Source organism: Acomys minous (assembly GCF_964271855.1).
Source record: "Acomys minous genome assembly, chromosome: 6".
Classification (NCBI taxonomy): Eukaryota; Metazoa; Chordata; class Mammalia; order Rodentia; family Muridae; genus Acomys; species Acomys minous.
In genome coordinates, this window is record NC_140487.1 from 126,949,156 (window position 1) to 126,970,005 (window position 20,850).

The window sequence follows — 20,850 nt, forward strand, 5'->3', positions numbered from 1 at the left end:
CACATCCACAGTGAAGTTTCACCATCAGGCATCATATCTGTATTATATAGAAATCCCCAGCCTCTTCAGGAAGATCAAGCAATCAGCTTTTATTATTTTTTTTTTCAAACATAAAATCTGAATTTCAAATGTGGCCATTATCACGAGAGAGCTTTGAGGTGCGTGGCAGGGCCTAAGGAATATCAGTACACTGAGGGGAGGGGCTGACTCAGTTTCTCTCAATGGTTGCAGGAGTGCTGGGTGGGCAGGAGGGGCCTGTGGGGGCAGCTCGGGGTGAGAGTCGGCTTCCCTGTTGGACGGGCTGCCCAGAGGGAGTTCCTAGCAATCATCTCACCCAGAGCACATCTACAAACTGTCTTTTGGGTAACTTCACGGAGAATGCAAGGTGACCCTGGAGCTGGGTGCCCTGTCTTCCGCGGTCCTCAGTTTCCTCCTGTCTCTGACTCCTGCTGAAAGTAAGCAGGAGCCAGAAGGCCCTCGGCAGGAGGGGCTCTGAGCTCTGCTGACCCCTTAACCTATGCCTGGTTGCTCTCCCAGAGTTGGGGGGGGGCTTGGCCTGTCACAGAGGTCCTCCCTACTCCTGGGTTGGGCATGGTGCTGCACTCCCCCACATGCACGGGGTCTGGGGCTGTCCCCACCCACCCACAGCCACGCTCTGCTCTACAAGCCCTGCACCAGCTGCATCGCTGTCCATGTGCCCTGGGTCCACAGGTGCGAGGCCAGTATAATGGGGTTTGTCTAGCTGCTGGAACCCTACTTGTCAGTCACATGTATCTGGGAATCATGGGGCACAGTGCTCCACCGGGAACCCTAGCAACTCCCTCGGTTTTGGGGGGCTGTGTCAGGTCCACACCTCAGCAAGGCCAGCCTTTACAAACAAAGCCACTTTACAGATGGGGACAGGGAAGGAGAGCCAGTAGTCGCAGCAAGGCAGCGGCTAGTCAGAAGCAGAGAGCTGTGGCTCAAGGAAGAGAAAGCGATGCAGGAGACTGGCTGGGTGAGCTGCCCTGACCTCAGCGGAGAGCAGGGCTGTAGGAGGGAGGGGTCCAGGCAGGCTGCTGCTGCTGCTGCTGTTTCTCTGCCATTCTGGGAGGTATAAAATGGACTCTGCCCTGGTGGGCAACAAGCGCAGATACACATAGGTCCAGACAGACCTCGGGGTGATGGGAGAAACATATATCCTGACAAACTGCGCCTCATAGGTGGGGCTCGTCACTCCTTGCAGAGCATCCATGCTGAGGGCTACACTAGAAAGCAGCCCCAGCTGAATCCGGTGGTGGCCAGAGTGCCTGTGGATGTAGGCACTCGAGACCTCCTCCTCCACTGGGATGCCGTCTGTAGGCTGCCATTCAGGGCCAGTCTCTGTCTTATGTGAAACAGGGCCTCGTGTATGCCAGCTCTGTCGCTGAGGATGACCCTGAACGCCGGGTCCTCTTGCCTCCTGCCCCTGAGGGCTGGAATTAGAGGCAGAGGCCAACACTCCCAGTGTATGCAAAGCTGGGATGGAAGCCAGGGTCTCGTGCAAATGGGGCAAGCACTCTGCGAACAGAGTTAAGTCCCCAGCTTTTGGGGCTGTCTGTGCAGACCTCCCTGGGTCCCCCATAGCCCACCGCGCCCAGGCCTTACCAATTTTTTAAGACAAGGGTTGTGATGAGTGCAGCGATGACCATGATGAGGGAGACGGTGATGGTGATGATCTGATGTACAGCCAGACCTGGAGCAGGGAGACAGAGGTCAAAGGTCAGTAATGCAGAGGTCAAAGGTCAGCACGCGGAGGTCAAAGGTCGGTACGCGGGGCAGGCCGAAGGACATTCGGCAGGTGCTTAGGTGTTTGTCTGAAGCAAGGAGACTGTTCTAACCTGGGCCCAGAAAGGGCGTCTGCAGCCCTGACCATTCCCTTTCCCACTCTCAGTGCCTCAGGCCACAGGCAGCTGTGCTCTGTACCTGCTGCCTTTATCTGACTTCAAGTAGCTCTGCTGAGAGTCCCAAGACCTCCATCCTCCTCGTGCATAAGACAAATGTTCTGTTTCTCCATTCTGGAGCCATGAGCACGGAGGTGGGGGGGGGGGGGAGAGGTACAGGGGGCAGTCGGGGGGACTGGCCTGACCCCAGTGGTGCCCGCCTGGCCCAGCCAAGTGCAGACCCTGAAGGCACTCTCCCCAGGGTGGCCTCCTGTCCCTAGAGCCTTCCCCAAAGTCAGTTCCCACCAGGGAAAGGATGCAAGTGAGGTGGGGTGGGGCTTCTGTCACCTGACCTTGAAGCCCCACCCCTCTCCCCAGTGGAGGATGATGACAGTGGTGGAGTGGACGGACCATGGAGTTGACAGGCTAGACAGGCAGGGCCTCATCAGCAGTAGGACAGCCAGAGACTAACAAGCATTTGCTGACCCTGCGGACAGGTGGCCAAGGTCATGGTTTCTCCATCATCTGCCTCCAAGGCCTCCAGGGCTTCCAGTCAGTGATGAAGGGAGAAGGCAGGCTATGGTTCCCGCCTCTGAGTCCATCCTCGGCCGCATTCTGTCTGGACCTCGTCGGTCACAGCCCTTCTGAGACAGGGGCATAAGGAGCCTACCTAGCCAGTGTGGTCTGCAAGGTGCACGGCCCTGGCTCGTCCCTGATGTTGGGAAACTAGGGACCCGAACAGGAGACCAAGGCGTCATCCTCTGAGGGCTGATGCTCTGGAGACGTGCAGGCCCTGTCCTGCTCTACCTGGCGCCGAATTCTCACACCCACTCTACAGACACCAGACCATCACATTGTCAGGTCTGGGTGTGCTAGGGCGTACGTTCCCATGTGGCAGACGAGGTCTCTGGCAGCCTCCCAGAGACCATCACACAAGCAGATGTCACTTCACTGCTCAAAGTGATCATCGAGGGAGACTCGTTCATGAACGAGTCCAAGTTGGCGAGGCCAGAGCACATGTCCCACCTCCCTACCTCCCCCTGTTTCTGTGACGAATTGCCATTCGTTATGAAGGATTCCCAGCCTGGTTCACAGGAGGAGCATCTCTAGGACACAATGGGGCTGACACAAGAGTGTAATGGCCACCCACCATTTTTATCTGTTGATTCACAAGCCACTGTGGGACTTTTTTTTTTTCTGTGCCGCATGGTGCTGGTAGTATCCATCTTAACCACTGCGGCTGCCTTGGGGGAATAGCAGTTCAATGCCGCTTGCTTTGAAGCTGTAGCCCTCACTGCTCAGCTTGCCTGTTGCTTCCTCTACGCCTGTGCTAAGGTCGGGCACTCGCTGCAGACCTCTGGGTGAGTCTCCTACTCCACAGAGACTGTTATTCTGTCTGCCAGTGGGGTTCAAGCCAAGCTACACTCCGGGAACGACCTTCAATCTCTCCAGCAATGGAATGCCAGCCCAGGAGTCTCTGTCTGCTCGTCAGGGTCTGAGATCTTGTAAGGAGGCAAGGGTTGAAAAGGACAGGCAGCTTAACAGAAAAGCATGGAGAGGGTGTTGCCTGCTATCTCCACAAATCCCCTTAGCACAGTCAAGAGGTAGCCATGTCATTCTGAAGACTGCACCCTGATCCTAGCCTGTGCGTACAACAAGGAGGAGGAGGAAGATGATGATAAAGACAGTGATGGTGGTGGTGATGGTGGTGGTAGCTACGGCAGTGCTGACAGTAGTAATGGTGATGATGACAATCAGGGTGATGGCGATGATGTTTATAGTGATGATATGCTTGTGAGGATGGTGGTGATGATGGTGAGGATGGTGATGGTGGTGATGGGAGGATGGTGGTGAGGATGGTGGTGGTGATGGTGAGGATGGTGATGATGATGGTGAGGATGGTGATAATGATGGTGAGGATGGTGATGAGGATGGTGAGGATGGTGGTGGTGGTGATGGTGAGGATGGTGATGAGGATGGTGAGGATGGTGGTGGTGGTGATGGTGAGGATGGTGGTGGTGGTGATGGTGAGGATAGGGTGAAGATGGTGAGGATGGTGGTGGTGATGAGGATGGTGGTAAGGATGGTGAGGATGGCAACTGTGGTGATGGTGAGGATGGTGGTGAGGATGGCAACTGTGGTGATGATAAGGATGGTGGTGAGAATGGTGGTAAGGACGGTGAGGAAGGTGACTGTGGTGATGGTGAAGGTGGTGATGGTAATGATGGTGGTGGTGATGGTGAGGATGGTGGTGGTGATGGTGAGGAGGGCCATGGTTACAGAGACTGTAGTACTGGATGATGCTGACTTTGGTGTCTATGTGATGATGGTGATTGTGGTAAAATCCTGATGATGACGGTAATGCGATGTTGGTGATGATGTATGTTTAGATTCTGGTGGTGGTAGTGACAGTCACAGCCATCAGCAGCAGCACATCTCCAACCCTCTTCATGCCCAGCAGCAGCAGCAGCAGCAGCAGCAGCAGCAGCAGCAGCAGCAGCAGCACACCGTCACAACCATCGGTATCATGATCATCATTGCTACCACCATCACAGTGACAAGATGACGGCCACAGGACTAAGGGGATGGTGGCAGTGATGATCACAGGCACAAACTCAACAAGGGACAGCTGTGGTCAGTGTGCTATTCTCCCCTGTAGTCCTCACAACGCCTCTTACTGGTAGATTCTACGGTTTCCAGTCACAGAGGGAATACCACCTAGGGAATCTGTGTGCACTGCTCAGATCATGGAGGACCTGCTGGCTCCAGCTCAATCCTGGGCAGGCTCGGTTAACCCAAGTATCATCTCGATGTGTTTTCTCCTGCTTCTCTGTCAGATGCCAGCGCCTCTTCCCTCGAGAGCCGGGGGGAAACAAGCTCAGACACTCATGGAGGCAGATGCTCACACCCACCACCTCCCCTGTGGGAAGGCTCCATGGACACTGCTCTGGGCCAATGCCAGGGGCCTTCCAGCCACTTCCTGACATTCCACATGCCAATTCCCATGGCAGGACCTATATACGCTTGTTCCTTGAGGTGAATGCGCCACCTTCTATGTCAAAGCTAGTGAACTTAATGGCTGGACACAAGGCAGATAGAAAGGGGCAGAAGGCAGAGCTGAGTGGCAGGCAACAGCAGGGACTTGCTCACCAGAGAGGTGGGGCCCTTCAGAGGCAAAGAGAATCCCCTCATAAGGACAACAGACTCTGCTTTCTACTTCCATTCATCCTCAGAATCAGGGTGCCCCTCACTGAGCTGATGCCTGAGTTCAAGGAAGGTCAATGAACAGAGAGATCTTCCAGCCTTTTATTTATTTATTTATTTATTTATTTATTTATTTATTTATTTATTTTGGTTTTTCAAGACAGAGTCTCTCTGTGTAGCCTTGGCTATCCTGGACTCGCTTTGTAGACCAGGCTGGCCTTGAACCCACAGCGATCCGCCTGCCTCTGCCGCCGAGTGCTGGGATTAAAGGCGTGCGCCACCACGCCCGGCTTGGGTACCAACCTTTGATTTGGGGTTCTGTGAGTCTTGGAACTCCTTTAAAGGGGCTGAAAGCATCAGCATCTTTTTAATCTGTGTCCACCCTGTGCACACATACAGCCTTGCCCAGCACCTTCGACGGTGGCCACATAGCACTTTGCTATGTTTATTACTAAGAGATAAGAGACGAGGGACACAGGGACGATGATGGGGTCCTGGTTAGGTCCTTGTCAACCTAGAATCACAACCTAGAATCACCTGGGAGGAGGGACCGCGTCTGAGGAACCGCCTCCATCAGACAGGCCCGTGGGCAAGCCTGAGCGTTCGTGTTCTTCATTAATAGCCACGCCTGCGCAGGTGACTCTGAGTTTGTAAGAAAGTAGGCTGAGCAAACACGGGGAGCAGGGCAGTAGGCAGTATTCATTCACGGCCTCCGCTTGAGTTTTCACCCTGACTTCCCTTCATGACGGACGACAAGCTGTTATGATAAAATACAACTCTTTCCTCCCCAAGTTGCTTTTGGTCATGGTGTTTTACCACGGCAGTAGAGACGCTAGTAAGACACGTGTCAGAGGCTAGTACACATTAAATTGTTTTTCTTGGGATTTCATACATGAGGACACAACTTCCACTTCCTCTCCCCCAACTCCTCCTGTGTCCCCCCTCACCCTCAAGTTCATGATCTCGCCTTCTATAATTATTATTATGCACACACATACTCACTGAGTCCCTTCAGTGTTTCTTCTATGTACATGTATTTGAGCTGACCACTGGGATTGGACAGCCTATTGGGGGACGGGGGTGTCCCTAGAGAAGCCCGACTATGCCACTCTCAGTAACCATTGATTACTTGCAGTTTTTAATCTAGGGATGGGACCTTGCGGGATGTTGCCTGACACCTCGGCCTGTTGACTGGGGCTTTCACTCTGCTGGTCCTGTTTAGGCCGCCACACTGTTGAGGTTCCATGGGTACGTGTAGCCTCTATCATGTCTAGAAGACACTGTCTGGCCGCTGGCCTCCTGCATCAGAAGCGAAGGGCTCTGGGAAGAAACTACAGACCCTCCAGTCATGGTGGCTGAGCAAAGAGTGCAAATAACACTTGTGGGAAGCAGTTTGAACTGTGGGAGATGTACGGTTGTCTTTTCCTCCCGCTGGAAGGCTGTCTACTAAGAAGAGACAGAGCCACGAGAGAAGTTATATGATAGTTACAGAGTCTGTGTTTTCTGACATGATCTTCTCTGGTTTTTTCCAGGGGTTCTTCACTCCTCTTCTGAAGTTACTCATCTTCAGATGGAGCTAATGTAGGCACATACGTTCTCACAAGACAAATACTTTAGGCATTTTAGCCAGCTTGTATTATATATATATGTACATTAATATTGTCTTGTTATATCATAACATCATTAATTTTATTGTAATAAAATAATAATATAATATCGGTATACTATTATGCATAATTATTAATTACAATCACTTTGCATTACTGCAATAGAATACTGGGGGTAGCTAACTTTATAAAGAGAAAAGGTTTATTCAGCTCACAGTGGGGGCGGAGAGTATACAGAAGAAAAATAGTCACAGAGAGTGGGAGGAAAAGAGAAGAGAGACTTGTGCCCTTAGATCTCATGGTCCCAGCTGAGGGCATGTGCCCTGTGATCTGAGGACCTTCCCTTGGGCCCACACCGTCATTCTAGGACCAAGTCTCCAGCTGCAATGAGCCCTTGGAGGCACTTAAACTACACCCCAAATATATCAGCCATGGCACTAGGCCCTGCCACCAAACAAATCAGACACGGTACTAGGCTCTGCCACCAAACAAATCAGCCATGGCACTAGGCTCTGCCACCAACCAAATCAGCCACAGTACTAGGCTCTGCCACCAAACAAATCAGCCATGGCACTAGGCTCTGCCACCAAACAAATCAGCCATGGTACTAGGCTCTGCCACCAAGATGCAAAACCCAGCAGAGAGAATGCGCCGAAAACTTAGCTGTAACTGTGCTTCAGTAAAATTTTATTTATATACAGGAAAACCAGCTGCCATATTCAGTCCGTGGACAACAGTTTTCAAAATCCTCACTGAGGCGAGCAGCCAAAGGGGGTTTTACCTGTGGATTGAGTGAAAGTATTTATCTGTTCTGAATGACTGACTAAAGCTGAAGCTCCCAGTGTAGCGGCCATCCTCTTCCAGGTCCCTCTCACTGGCCACTGTCTAGGTGATTTGAAAACAGCCACAGCCTTTTACTTACACCCAGGCCCTCCACCCAGCAGCAGTGCTCGCTGCACCGGATTGGCTCTGTGCCCCCCATCGCCCACCCCCCACCCTTCCTACCTGCCCCAGCAGCAGTGCTCTCTGCGCTGCTGGATTGGCTCTGCCTCCGCCCCCAGCAGCAGTTTGACAGTAGGCAGCTCTGCATGATGGGCCTCTTGAGAACTCACTTTGACAGGATTCTTGATTTTTGAAAATCAAAACTCAGAGAGAAATTGACCAATTTAATCCCTTCAGTGGCACTCAGAAATATTTCAGCCATGTGTCTGTCGGTCTCAAGTCTCCCTGTTCACACTGAACGGAACCAGCGTCTTGTGAATGGTAGTGACTCATAGCGATGGCCAGGATCACACACAGCACGGCGGATGGCTCTGCCAGCACTGGACTCGCTCTGTAAACACAGCGACCTGAGTCTGACACCTAGAATCCACATCCTAGGGCTGAGCCTGGTGCCTGCCGTGTGGTCTATTGGAAAAGCATCCCTAAGCCTTGCTGACCACCCACTTATTTTTATATTGCAGCCCAACCGTCGAACAAGGAGAGAGTTGCCTCAAAGGAGGTGGGCGGCATCTTGAGGATGACATCAGAGCTTGTCCGGTCCTCCATATGCACACCCATATGTGTGTTCATATGAATACACATGTACATATACACATACATAATTTAAAAAGTAATATTAAATAAAAAAGACTATCCAGGTCTTGCAGTCACTGGGTGGAGAGAGGATCAGCACACTGGTCTCTGGAAAGGATTCTTCCTGCTGTGTGGATGTCAAACTTTTGGGCAGAAATCCTCCAACCCTACCCTTCCTCACCAGTGTCTCTCAACACTCACACCTTGAGTCAGCTGCCTCTGCCTAAGTCTCTGGTGGCCCCTAAATAACACGTGGGGAGACATTCGCCCCATAAACCCATTGACTCCGTAAAAAGCAATCTTTGAGCCATCCCCACTCCAGCTGTCAGGTAGGCTGTGACCGTCCTGACAATCACATGACCTCAAGGAAATTATGCTCCTCAGATAAAGTTTTTTTTTTTAAAGCTATGACCTTTCTCCCCTCCCCTTTCAAGGTCAGTGCTGAACTGCATCTTCTAGCTCTGAATTCGGATGCGGCCTTGGAGTCCCCAAAGCATGCGCTGTGGGGATGCTTGCTCCCCTGCGCTGACAGGTGTTATTGTCCCGGCTAATTTAGGGGCTCTTTCTGCTCCTGGTAATTGCCACTGTATACTAATGTGCTAGGAATCAGCTGCCATGCAGATAATGAAAAATTATATCCGGGATAATGGATGGGGACAGATGGATTACCAAGCTCCACATCAATCAATGGGGCTTTTATGGTTATATTTGCGGTGGTCTGTGGTAAGATCTGGCCCTCAAGATTGATGGGGAAGCTGGTAATCCATCTCCGGGTCTGAACGAGGTCTTATTTAAAAGAAGCCGAATCAAACATGGACCATTGTCTGTGGCAAGAGAACAAACTCATCATGGCTTTCTCCTCCAGCACGGGAGGAGGCAGGCGAGCAGCACATCCTGTCCCAGCTGTCAAACTTGGATGGAGACAAGAGTGATGGCGCTGGGATCTCCCAAGGCAAATGGATGACATTTCTGTGCTCAGAGAAGCTCGCTCGACAATGCGGGGGGGGGGGGGGGGCGCGGGGACCTATTCTGGACCTATATTGAGATGCAAAGGCCTGGTGGCCACTGGAGGCAAGCGAGGCTGCCTTGTAGGGGCTGCTTTGACAGGTGGAAGGTTACGTGGGACATCCGAGTAGGCCAGCTCTTAGGCATTCGCAGGAAAACCAGGATGTTGACGGCAGGAACACGGAGAGGCAACTCTGTGAAGCCTTCAGAGGGGCCGGTATGGACATCAGAGCCCTTCTGAGGACAAAGAGCCAGGGTGTGTGCACAGAGAACCTTGCGGGGTGAGAGGGAACTGGCTCATGAGGTTATCGGGACTGAGAAACCATACCCTCTGCCAACAGCGAGCGAGCAGGAGAGCCAGCACATCCTTCATGCTGTTCCGTCCCAGGTCAAAGGCCTATGAGCTGGGACTCACAGGGAGAATGTCAGTTCAAGGCCAAAAGCCTGAGCATCAGACGGGGACAAATGGGGGCCAGCACCAGAGTTCAAAGGCCCAGGGGTCTAAGAGATCTAGCACCACCCAAGGGCGGGAGGAGATGGATACTGCCCTTCCCTGGCCTTTCTGGTCCATTGGCCCTCTCAGCCGATTAGTGGATGGCTGTATACCATGATGACAGAGGATCTGGGCTCTGTCTACTTCTATGAACACTGGTAAGTTCCAGAACTAACCAGAAATATTGTTGCACCCTTCACCTGGCTGAGTCGACACACAAAATTCACCGTCACCTTGAGTGAGAGTCCAACTTGAAGTGCTTCAAGCCAAGATGATGACGGTGGTGTCCAATCATAAGAAAGGCCTTTGGCTTAGGACAGGGTCACACTCAAAGGCAGAGCGCACCAAGAGAAGGACCATGCGGCTACCTCGTTGGCTTCGGCTTTATCACAGCAGCTCAGTGAAAAGGCGGGTCCTCAGAGAACCACCCCGAAGGATCTCATCCCCATGTGGTGCAGGGACCATCGACAGACACTGTTTAGTGGTATCTTGATACAACTTTTATGGTGATGCTGAGGCGGAGGGCGGGGGTTCTGCTGGCGGCCATCCCACAGTGCACAAGTCCACCCCTTAAGGAAGGAGGGACTGGCCTGAAATGACCGCACCACTAAGGCTGAGGACACATGGGTTGGAGTGATAGAAGAGTCCTTTAACCGCACGTGTGTGGCCTCAAAACTCTCTCTCTCTTTCTCTCTGATCTCCCCTCCTCCTTACAATTCTCCCTCCAGGCTCTGCCTTACTGGTAACAAGGTGGCCTGGGCAAGGGACAAGATGGCGGCAGAGTGTGCTAGTCATTGTTCTAAGAGAATTCAGTCACGCCAACCTTGCTACAGCACCAAGGAGGTTGGGCGGAATTCAAGGATATTAACTCTGCACTGTGCAGTTTGGGGTCCTCATGACCATCCTCGACTTAAGGAGACGCATGGCACTCGGAGGAGTCTGCGTGTGTAACCACAGCGCAGCACGGGGATGAGATGCAGCTTGGGTGGCAGAGGGCTCGGCTGGCATGAATCGCCCTGGGTTTGACGCCCAGCACCACATAAAGCAGGGTGCTGCACACATGTCTGACAGTAGCTCAAGGTCATCCGTCGTTAGGCAGCACGTTCGAGGCCACGTCGGCTACAACCCTATACGCATTTTATTAATGCTTTCCCGCCAGCAGTGGGGTCTTGTGTGGCGTTACTGGCAGTTGATGGTTGTTGAGGGGGGGAAGTGTAACTCTTCTTTGGATACTGGACACAGGAAGGTTGTCTGCACACCCACGTGCATATGAGCAGTTCTAACTGGACTCAAGGGGTTACGAATAACAAGAGAAAAAGAGGGCCTGGATTAGAAGGGTGAGGTGGTAGGGGCCCTGGGGGGAGCCTGAGGTGGGTTGTGTTGAATGGCTCTTAGGACACAGTTCATGATCAGAAGAGCAAATGTCCTCAGGGCCTGAGGTGAGGGCAGACGTGAGGATCTGGATGTCCCCGCGCAGCACAGGAGGCCAGGGAGAGCTAACTGCTTCCAGAAGCCATGGGTGACGTGTTGTTGAGTGTTGCTCCGGTGTTGTATGTATCCAGATGCTAAACTCTGGGCCCCGAGATCTCGTTGCAGTCCAGACAAGTGCATTTCCATGTGCACCAAACAGTGTTGTATGAACTTTGCTCCCCAATGATCTCTGGTTAATTAATTAAAAATCTGGGCAGCCTATAGCTGGGCAGAAGAAGGTAGGTGGAGTCTCAGGTAGGGACCACGAGGAGTGAGAAGAAGAACGAGGAGGAGGAGGAGGAGGAGGGGGAGGAGGGGAAGAGAAGGAGGAGGGGGAGGGAGGAGGGGGAGGAGGAGGAGGAGGAGGAAGGGGAGGAGGAGGATCAGGAGAAAGAAGAGGTGGAGGAGGAGGAAAGTCACCATGGGACTGTATGGGCCATAAGCACATGGCCATGAGCTGGCCTGATGGAGCAGAAGCAGCCCAGAAAGGGACAATATGACAAGTAATATTGAGGAACATGGCTGGGAAATAACAGAACAGCTTAGAGGGCTGATATCTGCCCAGCTCCAGCACTTTAAAGCTTCTTATGAATCTAATAAGTCCCTGTGTCTTTCATTCCAGGACTAAATGGTCTAAAGTGGGACAGAAACGCCAATAGACAGTTAAAGTGAAAGGGGCATAGCAACCCCGCCCCAGTATAATTCTATATCAACGTGTGTAGTGGCCATGACAGGTGGTCCTCTTAGCTCGGTGTCCATCAGGCAGGCGTGGTTGACTGCCTGCTTAGCCAAGCCCCCAAACAAGTGAAAGTAATCCTGTTAGGTAGGATGTCCTAATGGAGGTCCCGCTAGGAACTTAAATAAAGGATGTTTCTCAGGGTGGGGCGAACCTGTACTGCACGCACAGCTAAGACAAAGCAACTGACCCAAGCAGGCTCGCTCAGCCTGCTTTATCATACAACCCGGGAGCACATGCCTGACTCACAGTGGGCTGGGCCCTCCCCCATCAATCACTAATCAACAAAATACCCCACAGGCTGTCTAAAGACAGTCAGATGGAGGAGGCATTTTCTCAACTGAGGTTTCCTCTTCCTGGTTGAATCTTATCTTGTGTCAAGTTGACAAAAATGCTATCCAGGACAAAGGCCAAAGCAGCAGTTCTCAGCCTGTGGGTCACGACCTGCGGAGCACCACCGGAGCCATTGTGCCCTCGGCTCCCAAGACAAGATGGCAAACTTCTATCTCCAAAAATATTTACATTATGGTTCACAACAGTAGCAAAATTGCACTTGTGAAGTAGTGCAAATGGCATTTAATTCCAGCACTGGGGAGGCAGAGGCAGGCAGATCTCTGAGTTTGAAACCAGCCTGGTCTACAGAGTGAGTTCCAGGACAGCCAGGGCTACACAGAGAAACCCTGTCTCGAGAAACAACAACAATAATAAATAACTAAGCCACACCTGCCTGTTGTTGTTATTGTTACTATTATTACTATTATTTTATGGTTGGGGTCACCACAACATGAGGGATTGTATTAAAGGGTCAAAGCACTAGAAAAGTTGAGAGCCACTTTTCGACTCCAAAGACAAACTGAACTTCAGCCTCTGTGAGTTCTGGGGGGCCCTCCTGCTCCTCACATGTGTCCAGCTCTCAAAAGGCAGCTGTGTCCAGCTCTCAAAAGGCAGGAGTGGCCTGCATGTGAGCAGGATGGTGGCCCTGAGAAGGAATCATAACCCAATGCCTTCCCTGGGCGTGGGAGCTGGGCAGGTGTCTTAGCCTTCTGTGGCAGCTCGGAAGGTGCCCCTCCGGAAGCCAGGCCTCCTCCTTAGCCATCCAAGTGCAGCTCACTTCAAACAGGGTCTCAGTTGGGTCTCTTGATTCCCTGTGGATCTCAAGACAAAATTAACCCAGATTTAGAATCAGCCTCAGATCCATAGATAGTGTCCTCCTAAGGGGCAAGAGAGGAGACGCTCAGAAATCCCGTGACAAGACAGAGGGGAGCACAGAGTGATACAGCCATCAAACGGGGTATCGGGAGCCAAGACACAGAGAAGAGGCTTCCAGAAATGACTCCCAGCAGGGTGCTGGACCTCCAGAACTGGCAGGCAGTGACTCTTGCTTTGTTTTGTTTCCTTTCAGTGGCTGTTAACAGCTACTTCTCAAAGCAGCCCTGAGAAGCCACACACTGCACTGACCAGGTGTAGGAAGGACCATGCAGAGGACGGGCATGGCCTCTCAGCCACATCCAGCGCACAGGTCCTCATGAGCAGCTGCTTTTATGCACAGAGCTCTGAACCTGCATCCAGCTACGCACCTGAGACCTCTAGGGAGGGCGAAGGTTATGGACCCTGATGCCTCGGGCCTCCCGACCTCACCTGTCCCTGCAGATGTGGACCCCACAGTTCCAGTCTGAAGAAAGAGTGAAGGGAATGGTGGGGTAGGCCCACTGGTGGAATGTTCCAGACCCACTCCTTTCTACATCCTCCCTAGAGGCAGCCTCCATAGGCCGGGCTACATCCACCTGGCCAGTTAGGCAGGGGAGGGAGCTCAGTTAGTCACGTGATTCTCCTGCAAGAATAAAGACTTGGGTCCGATCCCCAGAGGCCCCAGAACCATTCCTCGCAGGGTGACATATGCTTGCAACCCCAGCTAGGAGAGGCAGAGACAGGGGCATCACTGGAATGCACCGATCAGCCAGTCTAAACCAGCTTCAGACCAGTGAGAGGCCCCGTCTCAAAAGGAGGTGGACTGTGTTCCTAATGATGACACTTGACCCTGTTTTCTGGTGTCTACATGCATGTGTGTACATATACACATAAACATGTCAACAAGCACACACATGTACACATACCCACACAGTCACACGCACGATGTTTTTAGCATGTCTGTTGCTGCTGCACAGGAGGACTCTAGAGCTCCAGGGTGGATGCTGTGGTGAGGCAGGGAGGGCGGGAGGCATCAGGGTCTGCTCCATCTTCCTCCTACTGCATCACCAGCCCAGGCAGCGGGAGCTGGCATAGCTTCAACCGCTCTGAAAACCAGAGGAGGCTGCCGCCTTCGGATCCAGTTCGTTGGCTCTGGAAATGGGTTACGCCGACAAGGCAGGCTCATCCATCTGCTGCGCTGACCCTCATGGGCTGCAGCCTGGCAGATAAGTAGGGACAGGGGCTGGACTGCGATGGAGGAGACTTGGTTCTGCTGGCTGCCTGACAGGCAGTGTCTTCCCCAGCAGGAAGGCTCGTCACCAGGGACATTCAGAGCCTGCCGAGGGAGGGAGGGTTGCGTTAGATACTTCCAGCATTTCCACTCAGGAGCTCAGTCGGGCAGCAGCAGCATGTCCCGAACTGCTCATCTCACTGGAGAGCAGACACAGCTATGGAAATGACCCACTTCTCCCTCTCTCTCTCTCTCTCTCTCTCTCTCTCTCTCTCTCTCTCTCTCTCTCTCTCTCTCTCTCCCTCTCTCTCTCTCTGAACTCAGACCACTCAGGCTCAGGCCGCGTTTGAATCTTCTACAAAGAAGCCAGCTCCAGAGCAAAGAAGCCAGCTCCAGAGCCTGGTTCCAGAAAACTGGCCTTGATAGGTGCTAAGAAGAGATGAGGAGGGGCAACTACCAGGAGGGGAGGGGACACAGTGTAGAGAGGACACCTCAAGGTTCTTTTCAGGCTAGGAAGCGTCACTTGGCAGAGTGACGGACGGGACAAGGCAGACGTTTTCCAGGGCCAGGTCCCAGGCTCCGCAAGCCGTTTGTGAGCTCTGAACTTCTAGACTCAGCACCTCAACCAGAGGCACTCAGCACCCCATCCCGGAGGTCCCGACACCCCTGCCAACACTGGTTACTCTAACCCTTTACGTACAAATGGGGCCAGTATTGCCAGGGAAGGCAGCTCCTACCAAAGTCAGCGCACCAGTGTCTACAATGACCTCTCAGAAAAGGCTCAGTGCGAACGGCTCAACGCCTGGGGAGGCGGGCAGAGGAACCTGAGATAAAGCTGCCCATACGGAGGCCTGCAGGCACACAGCAGCCTCTCAGAGGGCAGTGACTATTCACTCTGGCTGTGACTTTGGATGATTCTACAGAAAGAGGCAGAGGCAAGACATGCCTGGCTTAGTGCAAGACATTCAGAGAGGAGACTGGGTCCAAATAAAAGGGCCCATGCTACGGCCGCCAGAAAGCTCCAGGCTGCTCATCAAGCACATCATCCTGGGAGCGTCACCTGATGCAGGCTTGGTGTCAATGGAGGCAACCGCCGAGAGATGGGTCACTGGAGTAACTCCTATCTGAAGAGCCCCCTCCTTGGTTTCTGACTCAATGGCACGGCTGTGGGCGGTTGAACGTGGTTCTTGCTGGAAGGATTAGGTCACTGAGGGTGCAGCTTTGAAGAGAATCATCTTACCATCCTTTCCCAGTCAGTCTCAGATTCCTGACCACCACGCAGGAACAGCTCTACCCAGCTGTGTTTCCCCCTCTCCTCCGGCAGAGGATTTTTGGTGGCGGTCATATTCTGTTGCCACCTTGGAAAGCACTAGCCCCAATGGAGTTACTCAAATCAGTGATAGTCTGTGCTTGACCAGACTCACGGCGGCTCCCAGGCCTATGTGCACTCCCTCTAAAGCCAGGCTTTCCTAGAACCTTACCAGCCTTACCAGTCAGTTTAGCTAGAGCCCCCACTGGGGTCCTCATCCTCCACCCCAAACTCCACAGAGACCCCGCTTGCCTTTAGCAAAACTCCAGGTAGATCTGTTTAGCCAGATCCCTTTTCCATGGGGATTTCCCCTTGTTCGTCTGTGCACCTCGGCGCTACCCCAAGCTGGTCCCCACCTGCCCTGCTGGGCTGGCTGCCTTTCCTCCCCACAGCAAGACCCTGATGTGTGCTGGCAGGTCCTCACGCCCCACCAGGGCGCCAGGCAGAGTGTCCCACCCCATGATCCAGCAGTGCCCTGACCCCTGACCCTAGCCACAGAGCTTCCCAAGATTTCTGAGTCACACCTCCATGCTTATATTGCCCGCAGAGGCAGGGTGACCCCAGCCTAGTCACCCTGGAGCAAGACCCACAGCTCCCCACAAGCCCGGCTTCCTCATGTGCCTGCAGCGTCATTCTCAGAGCCTTCGCAGAACCTGGGGGAGCTCCAGCTAGCAGCTGAGCAGCTGCAGGGAAATCTGAAGTTAGGGTACAGTCCAGAAAGGGTCAATGTGGAGACAGAACCCCGAGGGTTCTCTGGTGCTTTCCAAGGCTCCCCCAGGGACTGTCACTGAATTTAGTAGCAACCACGACAGTTATGCCACTAACACAGTGAAGGGTGAGCACGTCCACTTGAAAGGCTCCTCCCCCTCCTGCGCCCCCTGAACCCCTTCTCTGGTTTCTCAGTGAGCAGGGCAGAGTCAACATATCCTTGTGCACAGAGGCGCCTGCAGAGCACGGCACGGCCTGAGGAATATCAGACCCCACGCCCAGCTTCACTGCCAGCCAGGGAGAGTCCTACCCAAGCCGGGCAGCCCACCTCAAATTTGCCCACTGGGGTAGCTGTAAGTTAGACACGAGCGACCTGGTAGCATCAGCTCCAGGCACCGTCCCTACCATGCCTGTCCTCTGCCAAAAGAGTGACAGACTGGAGGGAGGAGGAGTCTGAGGCCTAGAGCTCGGGGGCTCCTTTGGGAAGAAAGCAGCCAGCAGGAAGCCACCGGCTCTTTGCTCTGTTTGGTCCCCATGACGTCCTAACCTGTGTTTCCAAAGAGGCTTTCCAAGGCCCACAACTATGACATCATCATGAGAGCAGGAGATACATACGGGCCCAAAACATCCAGGTGCAGCCTGGGAAATCAGAAGCCAGGAGGACACAGCAAACCTCGATCCCTCCCACCCCACAGTAGCATCCCTGGAGGCCCCGGGAGCAGCAGCCACTGGCTACAAAGGAAAAAAAAAATATCCAAAAAGGCAAGCTGTAGAGACAGAAGCCAGGTGCTTAGTTCAGAGTCCCAGACCGGCTGCTTGCTGGCAGAGAAAGGAGTCCCCCCCCGCCCCCCCCCCCCGCAGGGAAGGGCAGAAGGACAGCTCTGGGGATGATACGCCATCTCTGTAGCAACCGCTCACTCTGCCAAGGACAAATACAAGTGGAGGGCCGTGGCTAAGCACCCATGTGATGTTGCATATGGATGTTGAAATTCAAATTTCAAGCCCTCTCCACGTGCCAAGAAGGAGCACACCTTTGATCCCTTCAACCGTTTAAACACACCAAAGTGGCTGAACCTGGACCATGGGCTGTCGTTTGCCAAACTCTGATCCACAGCCTCGCGCCCTCTTTGTAGTTGTACACACACAGAGGCCAGCACGGAACACAAGATTACCAGACACACCAGAGGACAGGGAAAGAAAAAAGGGACGAGACCCAAGAAGGCGTTGCAGGGAACCACTAACTACGGCCTGCAGTTCCCTGATGCTAGCTCTGAAAGAACAGTGGTTAATAAACATAAAAAAGATATGAGAGGATGGAGAATTCCAAGAGAGAGTTGGGACACAGATAATGCTGATATTATATATGTAAATAATGTGCATGAATAATTCATATATGAATAATACATGTCAAGTGTTTGAGGAAAGTGTTTATCCCTGTTAATCACACTGTCATTGGTTGTGAGCAATGCTTTATTTCCTTTGGGCTGGGTGTGGTTTTTTTGCCCTCTGTGGACAAAGTGGGGCCTGGGTCCTCTGCCTGCATTCAGATTCTCCCTTAAAGATTTAAGACTGTGACGGCTGGGGCCAGAATGGAGCCTTAGACAAAACTCCCTGGGTTCTCAGTCTCCATTCAGCCTACTCCCCTTGAACCTGCCTTCCCCCCACACACAGCAAGGAAGGTTCGGCCAAAAAGAACTTTGACACTCCTTGGATCTTGGATCGGTGAGTGCACAGGGGCAACACCAGCTTGACGTAGGCTCCATCTAGCCTCTTGGCAGGCTGAGGAGAGGGGGGCCGTGGAAGAGGACTTACTGGCCGCCACCAGTGGCCGGGAGCCAGGGATCCCCAGGCTGGAACGGCAGAAGTCTGCGAAGAACCAGCCAGTCTCTGAGGTAAACCTTCAGAAGCCACCCTCTGCCTCCTGCCTTTTGAGAGACTCTGCTCAGAAGGGTAAATTGTCATGAGGCATCTTCACAGGGGAGCAGGGTAGGAGTGGTCACGAGTGGTCAGAGCTCCTCCTGATGACAGAGGTGGCTCAGAGAAGGGAAGGTGCCCCTGGCAGGACACACACTCAGTAGGACTATGGCTAATCTTGCCAGTCACCTTGATGGGATTTAGAGTCACCATGGAAACCGGGCATGCCTGTGAGGATTATCTAGATTAGGTTAATTGAGGAAGCTCCCTGAACATTGGTGGGACAGAGCCTGGACAGACAAAAAGGGAGGAAGTGAACTGAACGTCAGTCACCTCTGCTTCCTGAATGTGATGCGGCCACAGTGTGACAACTGCTTCCTGCTCGCCTTGTCCACCCTTCCACCACAATGAGCTGTGACCGGAAATAAACCCTCACTCTTTGCTTTTGCCACGTATCTCGTCACTACAAGACACCGATGCAGATGGACACCAGCTCCCACAACAAATCCCTGCAGACACTCTCTGGGCCAGGTCCTTCCAGCTTGTCATCCGCCTAAGACTTACTGTGTTGCCAGGCGGGCCAGCCCGTCTCATAGCTCTGTAAGGAGGGTAGCACGGGGCTGCCCAATTCACCTCCCAGTCCTACAGCCATCCATCTGCGCACTGGCCACACCAGCAGGTCCTTCTAACCCAACTCCTCACCCCTGCGTTGGGCTGACAGTGGCTTCAAGGCAGCTCAGAGCTGCCTCCATCACACAGCGAGCCTCTTGCCCCCTCTGCCTCCTCATCCCAGCGGGTACCACAGCAGCTTCCCGTCTCCAGCTCCCACCCCACTTCTGCCAGCTCTCTGGCCGTCTTCTCCCTTCCGTCCTGTTCTCTTCCACCACCAACACTGCCAGTCTCTTTCATGATGCTGTCTCGCCACCCTTTTGTGTTGCACAGCCAGGATGGAACTCTCTCCATCTAAGCCGAGGGTTGTGCTTGGCCTGTCTCTTTCCTGGCCAACCCAAGCCCACCCCAACCCTGTCTCCTTCGAGCCAGCAGCACTGTGATCCAGAGAGACAGAAAGCTGAGGCGTGAGGAGTTTTTATCAGGCTAGAAAGATGAGCACGCAGCCAAGGGGTGTCCTATCCATCAGCTCTGCCCCAGGTCCTCAAGGAGACTCAGGGGACTTGCTGCCTGTAGCCCTGTCTTACGTAATGACACTGCTCAGGCAACGGGGTCTCCTCTGGATTATCTGGCACTGTGATTTCTACTCCTGGACAGAGCACTGCCATCCTGCCTGCCCATCAGGTCTCTCTGCTCTTAGACAAACTGGCCAGTTTCTGTATAAAACTGTGGGGCGGGATGCGCACAGCTCTGAGTTGAGTAGCCTGGGCTGTGCACTCCTCGAATGAGGCACCGTGCCTCTCTCGGCTCCGTGTCCCTAGAGCACAGCCACAGAGTAAATATTTGGCAACTGACTGACTGACTAAGTGGAGGAGGAGACAGCCTCTGATCCCGTCCCAGGTACTGCTCTTTCTTTCAGTTCCCCAGAGGCACAGCTTGGTTGTGGGCCAGGCCTCCCTCGGAGGCTCCTATAACGAGTCAGGGAGCCAGCGGGCATGTCCGGCGAGCGCATCGTGCTCTGTCACTGAGCCGACTCAAAGTGCTGTGTAAGTGGAGCTGCAAGTGCTGGGGACGTTCCTGACAGAGCTGCGGCCACCTCAGATGGTTACTAGGGCACGCACCTGTCTGTTGGGCAGGCTCATAGTCAGACAGTCAGCCACTGTCCTGAGAAATACAGGGGGACATTAGTCTTGGAGGCCTACATGTTTGGTTGTGACCTCACCATTGCCAGCTTGGTGACCTCTGCAGATCGGTGCAAGCTCCATAAATTCCTCCACTCACCCTTTTTCATGAGCCACAGAGGTGTAGGTCTTGGCCTTGCTTTCTAGCAACCCCATCCGATGTGTCCCTGCTCTCTGGGAAATAGGGGTGCCATGGGATGGAGGGGCCATACTATCCTCTTTCTCTGAATGGGGACCCCTCTTATCTAGTCCCATGTGGGACCACGGGCTCTTCCTGAATTGAGAATTCATCCGCACATGGCGAAGTGGGTCAGGGGTTCCCTGAGGCTTGCAGTCCCTTCCCTCCCAGTGGCTCACCCAGACCTGGCAGGCAAGGCGGCTCTGTCTGTAAAGGCAGTCGCTATGTATACTTTTCTTTCAAAACCGGAAACTGATTTTGAAAACAACTTCGAGGTCCCATGGCCAGAGTCTGAGGTCAGCAATGTGGGGCAGCCAGACACCTGCCTCAGGGGAAAAGTCTGTTCACATGTCCAGTGTCTGCTTCAGGTGTACATGTATGCACACACTAATACACACATGCATACATAAACATGCATGCACAAACATGTAAATATGCACAGCTGTGAACACACACAGGCATGAATAGACACACAAGCACAGAGACACAGACACATATACATGGACATAAAATGCACACACACGGGTAGACATGCACACAC

General features: G+C 53.2%; 1 protein-coding gene across 2 annotated transcripts in view; it reads right to left on the minus strand.

The window, feature by feature from the left end:
* The window catches only part of AJAP1 (adherens junctions associated protein 1), a 118,806-nt gene that overhangs the window by 12,711 nt on the left and 85,245 nt on the right, over window positions 1-20,850 (minus strand). For both annotated transcript variants that reach the window (XM_084786535.1, XM_084786534.1), the window contains exon 3: window positions 1,627-1,714. In XM_084786535.1, coding sequence (XP_084642661.1) covers window positions 1,627-1,714 — 88 coding nt within the window. The remainder of the gene's footprint in view (window positions 1-1,626; window positions 1,715-20,850) is intronic.